We start from the raw sequence: 11,328 nt of genomic DNA on the forward strand, positions 1-11,328 counted from the left end.
AAAAAGGTGTTAAAGGTTATCAGTAGCACCTTGAATTGGACACAGAAACAAAAATGGACATCAGAGCAAAGATCTTAATATTGGAACAATATGGGTGGTTAGCTTAACTCTCATCAGTAAGCTGACTACTATGTTCTGCACTCGTAATTTCCAAATTTGTCTTCAGGCTAGTCCATGTAGAGTAAGTTACAGTATTCAGTCCTCAAATTTACTAAAGCATGGCTCAGTACGGCTGGATCAGCTGAGTCATGAAAAGATGCACTCTTGGCTACTATATTTCACCAGTTTTTCAAACAAAAAGGTAGGATCCAAAAGGACTCTTAACAGAATCTGCCAAAGAAAGCCTCATCTCTAGCTGGCAGTGCAACACCATCTCGAACATCAACCTTACCTCCACCTTACCTGGATTCAGTTTCAGTGTGTTCTCCCTCAACCACTTGACCAAGGCATCCAGGGGCTGATTCAGAACAGAGACTGCCACATCTGGAGGCTTATTCAAAGAGATATACAATTGCGTATCAGTAGCATATTGACGACACCCAATCCTAAAGCTATAGACAGCTGAAGCTCTCTCATTTATAAATGAATCCTGGGCAACATATCCCAAGTTAAATTCAGCATGTGGAATCTTCCTTGTCTGTCATTACATTTTGGATAATGTTGAAATAGAAACAATCTGAACCATTTCAGAGATGTGCTTGCAATCCCTGCTATTGCTTCCAAAGGATGCAACAATAAAGTGTGATTGGCCATACTAAAGAAACAGCGAGATCAGTATTTCCAAGCAGGCATTCCCCCTTATCTATTTGTAGGTGCAGATTGTTTACCAGCGCTAGTAGGATAGTCTGTGCCCTAAAACCAGGCCTGAAGCCAGACTGAAAAGTGCCAAAGGTAAATGTGTCATCTAGGAGCTCCTCCAGTCGCTGTACTACCATCTGCTCAATAATTTCCCCACAATATGTTAGAAACAGGCGGTTAGTTAAAAATCTGGCCCTGTTTCTCTAGAGCACTTTCCCCCAAAAACAAGTTAAAAATCTGGCCCTGTTTCTCTAGAGCCCTTTCCCCCCAAAGAGACAAATAAGATGCAGTGAAGTTATAGGAACTACAGGGATAATGGGCTAAACTGTTGCTGCCATTGCTGTGTGCCATTACATTGTGTCAGAAGCAATGCTAGCTGTCATTTTAATCTCTGTGTACCAGATCCTGATGGTTTAAAAGGTACATTGTACAGTTTGATACTACTACTACTTTTATTATTTTGCAGTTCCCAACACTGAAGGCACAGCTTCAAAGAATAATTGCCACAACATCATCCCTTATGCATTCATTATGTTGTCGTCCACACATAAGAGTAGCAATAGGCATTATAAAATCCAGAATGGTGCTGCCCGTACTCGCTTACCTCTTTGAACAGGGAAAGGAGAAGAAAAATCTGTGGAAAGGACTTGGTTAACACTTTGTTTCATTAAAGATCCCCAGTTCTTTAATCCAGTTTTGTGTGTACCTTTGGCATTTTAGAATCTTATTTCAGAAAAGCCTTGTAACCCAGTGCTAAAGCATGTGCTTTGCACGTAGAATGTCAAGTTACAGAGCTGGGAAATATTTCTTTCTGAAACCAGGGAGAATCAATATGGAGTTTGAGGGACCAGTGGTCTAAATCAGTATATTGTAAGTTCATAATAAATCAGTCCATTTTTAATTTGTATATACAGTATGCCTACTTTAATGTTTAATATATCTGGTGCTTCCTCGATGACTACCATTAACTACCTATACTAGGCACCTCTGTAGGTCCTCTTCCATCTGCTCACAGGATGGAGAAGGAAAAGGACCTCATCTTTTATAGTCTAGGGGATCACCTGTCTTTTTCTTTCCAGGCGGTGTATTTATCTCAGCCCCGGATTTGTTTTGGCAACATTCCAGTTTACAGCAAATGCAGCCGCCTCTTCTTTCTCAACAACACTTCTGAGAAGGAGGCAATAGTTTTTACTTGGTACATTGGGACTTCAAATGCCACAGTGGTGAGCTCCATCTGTCTGATTGCTTTTCTTCATCTTGGCACTCTCCCTGCTCTTCTGTTTCATTTCAGCTTTCTTTAGAACTTAGTTTGGTTGTATCAGATCAGTTGCCCATCTTACTACAACCTGTTTTGGATTTGACATTTGAACCAATGGGATGTATGCACATTAAAGGCAGAAGTGTGGCACTCATTACAGTGACATGTTTTGCTACTCCAGAGCTGTATTAATTGTGCATATTCTGCAGGAGTACATCTTCCACTCTGATGTTGCAGTGTTTAGATTCTTAACCACATGCCTTCTATTTGCAAGTTATGAGGTATGGCACTTGCTTTCAGAATAGGAAGTAACAGCTATTACAGTGTTTGGTAGGCATGCATTGTTATATGCAATGCAGTCACCTCTTGCTTTATTTTTAGGTGTTGAACATTGTTCCAGAGACTGGAATTGTTCCAGCTGGAGAGAGCACTCATTGTGTTCTCACACTACACACGAGCGAAAACCCTTGCTTCTACGATGTTGATCTGATCTGTGAGGTGAGGCTAAGTAGGTTCTTTCTCTTAATGTCTAAACCCAGTGGCATTGGTAACTTGCAGTAACTAAAAAAGATTTCAGTGTCTAACATAGAGGCTACAGTTCAAAGGGATGGGCCATCTACGTGGCTTAAAAATGACTGAGCTTTTTTACATTTGAGGAGTTGTTGTTGCTTAATTCTTCAACATGCCAGTGTCAATGGTGAAAAGTGCTGTCAAGTCTCAGCCAACATCTGGCAACACCACAGGGTTCTCAAGGCAAGAGACATTCAGAGACGGGTTGCCATTGTCTGCCTCTGCATACAGACCCTGGACTTCATTGGTGGTCTCCCATCCAAATACTAATCTGGGCTAACCCTGCTTCCAAGATATGACAAGTTCAGGCCAAGGCTGGTCAGGGCAATAGTATAGTTCGAGTCAGGCAACATAAACTTTGCAAAGGACAGAGCTGCATAGAGGGTGTTCCCTAACAAAAAAGTTGAAGTTTTACAAGCTATTTCACATTGTATGTACCAAATAAGATGCTGTTTGCATAGAGGGTGTTCCCTAACAAAAAAGGTGAAGTTTTACAAACTATTTTACATTGTATGTACAAAATAAGATGCTGTTGTATATGTATGGCTCCATTTTTCTCCTCCTTCTCTTTGTAATTTTTTGGGCCACGATAGTTGGGGCTTGTCCTTGGTAAAAAAAAAAAAAAAACCCTCTCCTTTCTGCTGTGGTTGCATTTCTTCTTGATTAAATAAGGTTTTATTTTCCAGCAATTATTTTTCAAAGTTGAGACATTAATATAGAGAGCTTTGCCAAAATTTCAGACTCAGATTGCACCTGATGTTTACAAACAGACAGAGCTTCAGACCACTGAAGAAGAAAAGTAGTAGGCATACCAAGCTGAGCCATGGTGAGCTAACTGTAGAGTTTTGCCATGTAGATTTTCACACAGCAACCACTGGATCAGTATGAAAAAGAGCTGAAAGCATGGGAAACTGAGAAGGCACGGCAGGCTGTGGAGTTCACCATCACAGAAAAGGATCTGCACATAAAGAAGAATGTAAAAGAACTTATGAGGGTAAGGACAAGCCTGTTAGGGAGGGAGAGGGCAGGAGCAGTAAAGGTTTGTTTGGATGAAGTTTCTGATCTCAGGGCTGCTTCCAGCATTACTGCCTTTGTCTGGGCTTTTCGAACATATGTCGGAAAGTAGCCAAAATGAGTGAAGGTGTGCCTCCTTGGAATGCTAAGAAATGACTGTGAAGGGTACTTTTTGGAATGCTCCTATGGCCTTTTCCGTAGTTCTGACACTTGGCATTACAAGCACATTTTCTGGCTGCTTTTCCACATGGAGTTCAAATCCCTTGAACAGTTGATTTTTCTGCAGTGGTAACTGAAGGCACATTAGCATCCATGGTGAAAATATAAATGGCCACTGATTATAATGGAAAGCTTTCCTGTACAAACAGCACTGAAATAAATGGGATCTATAAGACCCATTAATCTCAGTGTTGCTTTTGAAAGACAACTTCATAGTGAACTGTTCCTCCTCCTAGAGGAGTTGTGGCTCAATGGATGAGCTTCTGCTTTGCATGCCGAAGGTCCCAGGTTCAATCCCTGGCATCTCCAGTTAAAAATACCGGGCAATAGGTGATGTGAAACACCTTTGCCTGAGACCCAGGCAGCTAGGTGATGTGAAACACCTTTGCCTGAGACAGTATTCAGTACTGACACTAATGGACCAATGGTCTGATTCAGTAAAAGGAAGCTTCATGTGTGTGACACATAGCTCAGATTTGTAAGCCTAGCCCAGCACCCTTCCAAAATCTGCCACCTGAAGTTGCCATCTCACTGTGTTCATGATAGGGCCACCTCTAGTATGTAGGGAAGTATTAAGAAGGGTTGGGGAGAAGACAAAGAAAGCTATGCCATAGGAGCATATGGATGGCCTCTGTGTGGGATCTTTCCCTTGTTGGCAATTCATGTTAGCTACATATCAGACCTGAAAATTTCTTCCTCTGATATTTGATGTTTAAAACCATTGCTGCATCGTTGAAAAGCACTTTTCCCTTTACACATTGCAGTCTTACACATGGTGATCAGCATCTTGAAAATGGAGTAGAGCAAAATTGGGGAATGTTTAAAAAATAAAAATGTTTGTATTTCTTCTATAACTGGAAACACTTGAATGGTTTGACAGGTTTCATGGTTAGTACAGAATTTTAGGTGGTTTTCTTCAGTAGTCACAGATGCTGAAGGCCATTTCGTGAGTTAAGACAAAACTGCTCGTTGCAGTCAATCGTGGTTCCCTGACTAGGATACTTATGGGACGCATGTTTGCAAATGTATGTTTATTGCATTTACACTTTACGTTCTTTAAGGTATACACTTAATATATCACAATGCAAACCTAAAATGTAGTATATGGAGGGATTCTATAGAATGAAGAGTGAACTACTGCCAAGAGCCAAGATAGTAGCTAAAGCCTTTCCCTGCAGGCTATTTCCCCTATTTAAAATGGATATAATACCATCAGAATCTCACTGGGGGAACAGCAATAGGGAAGGAGGTGTTATTGAATAGCAAAATGGACGACAGGGCAAAGGTAAAGCACCCTTTTACCTGATTGCAGCTCCGAAATGCAGCCTCCCAGGGCTATGCTGACCCAGAACGTCAAAACTTGGTTGCATGTAATCTGTCTAACGCTTTATCATTGTTTACTTTCTTCTGTATCTTTTGTTGCCATTAATGGGGGTCATGTGAAGGGGGGGGGTAAGAAGCAGCCAGGCTCCCTTCAGTTGTGCCTGAATTTAGCTAAGCTGAGAGCACTTCTCTGGCTGTTCTGCAATTACCATTAATAAAGCTATCAGAGGTACAGCAGGAAACAGCCGGGATGGTTCCCTTCCATCATGAGAATCCCTTTGTCACAAAATGTTTGTATTGAATGTTAAAGTTAATTGCATTTTTTCCATTCCTGTGAGCCACCTTGAGAGCAGAAAACAGATTAAAATGTTTATTTGCAAACTTTTATTTAGAGTTCTTCAAAATCCGTGGAGTCAGCAAAACCCTCCATGCCACTTAGAGAGATCCAGAAATACAAGGTAACCACTGAAATACACTTATAGAACAAGATGATTGATAGGGCACTGTGACGGACAGTAAATAGTTAAGGTTTTAACCTTGTCTGAGAACCTTGAGTGGTCTGAGAACCTTGAGTGACAGGGGATTCAAATGGAATCCTTCAGTTGAGAGTGGCAGTTAGGAGTTGAGGGTTGACAACAGTGAGAGAGTGAAGCAGACTGGGAGAGGATCAAGAAGGATCCTGAGTTAGGGAAGTGGGAAACTTAGCCCATTCTTAACAAGTCTGAGGGAAAGAGTTCCTAGAAGATGGGTAGCCGGCCTCATTTCATGCCGAAGCAGGCCGGAGTGACGCTCCAGCAGTAAATAGCCACCACCCCCAGGTCACCTGCTGCTCATCCGGTGTAGCTCTAGGCTTTATCTGTGTATGTTGTTGTAATCTACTTGCATACAAGTGAGCAACGATAGCATGGTTTGGTTTTCAATCTGTGCGTTTAAACTCTAGAGAGAAGGGGTTTAAACTTTAAAACCCTTCTCTCTTCGCTTCTGCTGCTAGCCCGCCTTGGCAGGCCTGCTGAGGAAGGGAAGGGGACTAGGTAGGCTTTTGAAGATGTCTCTCCCCCCTTTTTGCTTCCCCAGCTGGTCTCCTTCTCTCAGGGCCACAGAAGAATCTTGTCCCACGCTCCGCTCCATCCAAGGCGGGAGAGGCCTCCTCTCCTTGCCTCGCCTGGGCTGGGCTCGCCAGGGTGGCACTGCTGTGAGGGGTGTGTGTTTAGGCAGGCTGTCTGCAGCTGGCTACCTCTTGCCTGGATAAGATGGTGCTGCCTGGCCGCCTGCTCCCCGCACCTTCTTTTCTGCCTCTCCCTGTCTCTCTTGCTTGCGCTCCTTCATGGCATTCCGGTGCGCCGTGGCAGTGACAGCCTGTGGGCTGGCAGGTGGCTCTGTCCTCCTTTCTTCTGTAGCCATTGGGAAGCAGCAACTGGACAGCAAGGCCGGCGGGGATGCGCCCGAACCCGTCTCGGTGCCTCCTCCTGCCGTCGCCATTTCTCTGCCGGGCTTGCAGCTTCTGCCTTTGCCAGCTGCTTCTTGCCCCGCCGCTGTGGGCTGGCTCAAGAGGAGCAGCAACGGCTGCAGCTACTGGGACAAGAACTGGGAGAGGTAGGGATGGAACGCGGAAGGAAAGGGGGCTTTGTCTGGAAGAGCTAGTTCACACGTGCCACTGAGATCTGCGTGTTAACCTGCTGTCCGTGAGTGCACGTGAAGATGCGGGAGGCTTTAAATGCACAAATAGAATAAGGTTTCTGAAGTATGGGAGGGGAGGGGAGGTGGTGGTGGTATTGGAGTTCATTGCCCATGTCTTAGGTAGTGGTATGTGAAGATTCAGAACATGTGCATTAAAATGGGTGATGGATTTACAGGCATGTATACACGTGTTTGAGGCAAAGCGGAAGCAGCTTTAGATGAGGTGTGGGACAAACAGACCACGTGCATTGAAGATTTCTTATTAGATTTCTGTTGTGTTGGTATGACTTTCAGCCGTGGATGGATCTGTTATTCACAAAAGTGTGTAAACCCTTTCAAAATTGCCTTTCCAGGGCCTGAGCACCGTATGTCCATTCTAAAGGGCAGGCAAACTGAAGTGTGTCTGTAACCTAGCCTACCTGGCTATTAGTTGCTTCGGTACCAGTGTAGCTTTAAATACACTAGTACTTGAGACTTGAAATGATTGGTGGCTAGGTGAAAAGGAGCCTTACAAGTGTTGCCTTCTGACACATTTTGGGTGATGTTGGGGTGTGGCATATGCAAATAAGTTATGCTAATGAGTTATGCTAGAGAGAGCTCCTGCACCTCTTTTTCTATGAAATGACTCCTGCGGATAGCAATATCCAAGTTGGGTAGTAGTATCCAAGGTGGTATGGTCTTGCCCTGGTTGGCATGGATGGTACATTTTGGTGCAGACATAACTAACAACAGAAGTTCTTAGTTTTCTGCTTGGTGGGTGATCCCAGTTTACCCTCATGTTCATATTACAATTAACAGAGTTAGAGGTTAATATGCTGAACTGCAGATCGGAAGGTCGGTAGTTCGGCAGTTCGAGACCCGAGTGCCACATGATGGAGTGAGCTCCCATCTCTGGCCCCAGCTCCTGCTAACCTAGCAGTTCGAAAGCAGGAAATTGCAAGTAGATAAATAGGTACCGCTTTGGTGGGAAGGTAACAGTGTTCTGTGTGCCTCAGCATTTAGTCATGCCGGCCACGTGACCACGGAAACATCTTTGGACAGCGCTGGCTCTTCAGCTTGGAAATGGAGATGAGCACCGCATCCCTAGAGTCAGATTCGACTAGCTTTCGAGCAAGGGAAACCTTTGCCTTTACACAAACTAGAGTGTTGGACTAGGGACTGGGAGACCAGGGTTCAAACTCCACACTACCATGAAGCTCACTTGGGTGACCCTGGGGCCAGTAGCACTCTCTCACCCTAACCAACTCTAAAGGCTTGATGTGAAGATGAAATGGAAAACAAAAACCATGCCTGTTGCCTGAGCTCTTTGAACAAGGGGCTGATAAACAATACTAGATAGATCAACAGATCTTTTTGCCTCTATTTTGAATGCTTTAGTTGCTGGGTTTTCCTCTCCCCACATGCTTCTGTTTGGCTGGCCACCTTTGAACATTCCTGCATTTTTTAAAAGAAGTTAATTGAACTTTCTTTTTGTTTAAACCCATTTTATAAGTTGCAAAACGGCTGTAGGGAGAGTGATGGGACATAGTGTGACAGCTACCATGAGACCAGCCCTGTGCATCCCTGGCTTCTGTTTCCAACTGACCATTTTCCCCTATAAGTTTGACTCTTTTGGAGCTCAGTGACTTCTGTTGTTAGAGATATCTGAAGGCATTTGTTAGTCACACTCTTTGGTGAGTCTACTATGAGTCACGCTGATAAATGTGGGGAAAGCTCATGTCCTTGGTCTAGCCAAGTACTTTTTGTGTCCTGGAGAGTTTTGTTAAGCCCTGGGAATGGTATGTTTTGCGTTCTGTATTATTTATTTATCTTTAAAGGCTCAGAGTGGAATGTAGGGGTAGGGTTGGTAATTTTTATTCTAAAAGAATCAACAGCCTAATGCATGAGGAAATTAAAGGAAATACAGAATATCATATAAAATAAAAAGAAACTCATCCCACTCTTTGCATACTCTATCTCTGTTCTCCCCTTTTCTCAAGATTCCTGCATTCAGGATTGTTCTATTGGTTAGTTTCAGAGGAACTACTGAATAAAGAATGCCTTTCAATTTCTTCCCAACAGACTCTTCCCCCCATTAAAAACAGCAATGCACCTAACCCTCCTGCCAGCCGTAGCCAGAGGAGGCAAACAGAGGCCAGAAAATTGTGGGCTAAGCCAGAGCCCCCCCTGCCCTTCCTCATGCACTTGGGGGTCACAGCCCGGTCTCACTCAGTCGATGATTTCTTGGACAACTTCTCCGGTGAAATGCTCCAGCATTTCCTCTACCGGTAAGACAAACTCATTTCCCCTTCCTCTGTTGCAAGCGTCGCAGAAAGGATTTTGGTTCTCTATCCAGATATATAGATGGAATGCTGTTATTGCTAGTATCTAACAATGCATTTTGAAAAACTGTTGATCTTCTTGGTGGTCTCTGTGCATCACACCCATGGGATTATGCGCCTGCGCTGATCTGTATCGGTGGTATGCAAAGCTCATAAAGCGATTTTCGTGCCTCTCCTCCAGGCATGCATGGGAACCCCACTGCGCATGCCCAAAGAGGAGGGGAACGGACATCCCACCAGTTCTCTTCTTGTTTCTGCCGGTCATTGAAGAAGTGTTTTTTCCTCTCACGAAGGATACTCCAAACTTATTTTTCTTTTCTTTGTTTCCAGTGTTTATTTTATTTGTTCTTATTATCTAAAAGAGAGAGAGTGTGTGTGAGAGAGAATTTTCGTTGAGGGTTGCCGCTGCCTCAGGCGGTTTCCCGTCCCCCCCCCCCTCTTCCTGAGGTAAAAATTTCCTCACCTCAGCAAAGCACCCTTTTTCTGGTCTTTTCGGCCTTTTTACTCTTTTATGGCCAAAAGAGGGGGTTGTTTTAAATTGTGTGTTGGCTGTGGCAGTAAACTTGCCCCTCATGACGGCCACACACTCTGCATTATTTGCCTTGGGGAGACTCATCGCCCAGACGCTTGCCACCATTGTGCAAAGTTCTCAAACCAAACTCACGAGAACACAGCCGCGAGACTTCGAGTAGTGCTTTGGGAATTGGCATTGTCCCCTGTGCCTGTGGGGAATATTTCGGCCGAGACTCCTGCACCCCCCCTATCGACGGCGACCAAGTCTACATTGGGAGGCACCTCGGCACCAAAACCCCCATACCGTGCGAAGTCGGCATCGGATGGGGGGGGTAGTCTTCTAAGCGCTTGGCGTTGAACAAGGCCTCATCCGCCTCTACGCCGGCTAAAAAGAAGAAAAAGGAGAAGTACAAGAAAGCAAAGGCTTCTCTCACTGGCACTATGCATCAGTCCCAGAAAGTGAGCAGCGATAATGTGCAATCGGGCTCTGCATTACCCCCCTTCCAGCGGGCGCAACCCAACATCATTGATACCCCGATACTGGAGCTGCTGACAATTGAGTTACTGGACTCACCAATCCGGCACCTGAACCCCCTGTATCGGAGGCTTCTGTCGATTCCGGAACAATTTCGGCCTCACTAATTCAAGTTGAGGAAACGGTTCCGCGTCGGCCTCGTGCACATCGTTTCCAGTTGGTGATTTCCTATTAAAGTGATTGATCCACACTGGGCTCTCGACATCGTCGATCCCGATTGCCCAGAGGCCACGAATATTGATATTGACCTGAGGAGTGCCCAGATTACCATCGTTCCAGGCCCATGCTCTCGTACTCACCTAGACGGGAATTGAGACCGCACTCTCCAACCTACTTCAACCCACCGATGCCGTGGGATCGTAGGGAACAAAAAAGAACACTTTTTTTCTTTTCTTTTTTGTTTCTTGCATTGTACACTGGCTTCCCCCCTCTTTTTTTTGTGGGATCGTAGGGGGGCAGATGCCTTGCTGGTTCACATCGTACCCAATGTCGGCATCCATGCCATGGCTGATGCCTAGGCCACAGTCGGACTGGGGCTGTGGATCACGTCATTCACACTCTCCCCACTGTAAATTTAAGCCTTCCGCATCACAATCCCAAGCCCCAGAGGAACCTGGTCGCCCTCCCTCTCCTCTCCATTCCACACCGAAAGTCGCCCCAATACCGGATATCCTTGCAGCTCCAGCATCGCCTGTCGTATCATTCATCTCCGATACCGACACTGATGATTCGGAAAGCCCCAAATTGCCTAAAGATCCATCACCAAAGGCTACAGTATTGGACAATCTGCCGATCTCGCCTTCTGAGGATCTCTCTTCATACGGAGATTTGATTAAGAGGATGGCACATTCCCTGGGCATGTTGATCGTCCAACCCCAACCTTTGGTGTCGGATGCTGTCTTCGATGTCATGCAGAACGAAACCTCCACCTCGATCACTCTCTCGATGTCGACCATTCTTCTACAGGCGTCTAAGGCCCCGTGGGACAAGCCTTTCTCTGCTCCAGTGTCGTCCAGGCGTTTGGATCACATGCAGGGGTCATTTTGTAGAAAAAGAGGTGCAGGAGCTCATTAGCATAACTCATTAGCATAACTTATTTG

At 45.0% G+C, this 11,328-nt stretch overlaps 1 protein-coding gene across 1 annotated transcript in view; it reads left to right on the forward strand.

The window, feature by feature from the left end:
- CFAP65 (cilia and flagella associated protein 65) overlaps positions 1-11,328 on the forward strand; it is a 72,215-nt gene that overhangs the window by 50,118 nt on the left and 10,769 nt on the right. The window contains exons 22-27 of the mRNA XM_015415366.1: positions 813-835; positions 1,878-2,021; positions 2,438-2,554; positions 3,483-3,620; positions 5,575-5,640; positions 8,921-9,126. Coding sequence (XP_015270852.1) covers positions 813-835; positions 1,878-2,021; positions 2,438-2,554; positions 3,483-3,620; positions 5,575-5,640; positions 8,921-9,126 — 694 coding nt within the window. The remainder of the gene's footprint in view (positions 1-812; positions 836-1,877; positions 2,022-2,437; positions 2,555-3,482; positions 3,621-5,574; positions 5,641-8,920; positions 9,127-11,328) is intronic.

The sequence above is a fragment of the Gekko japonicus genome, unplaced genomic scaffold, assembly GCF_001447785.1.
Source record: "Gekko japonicus isolate JY-2015 unplaced genomic scaffold, Gekko_japonicus_V1.1 scaffold881, whole genome shotgun sequence".
Lineage (NCBI taxonomy): Eukaryota > Metazoa > Chordata > Lepidosauria > Squamata > Gekkonidae > Gekko > Gekko japonicus.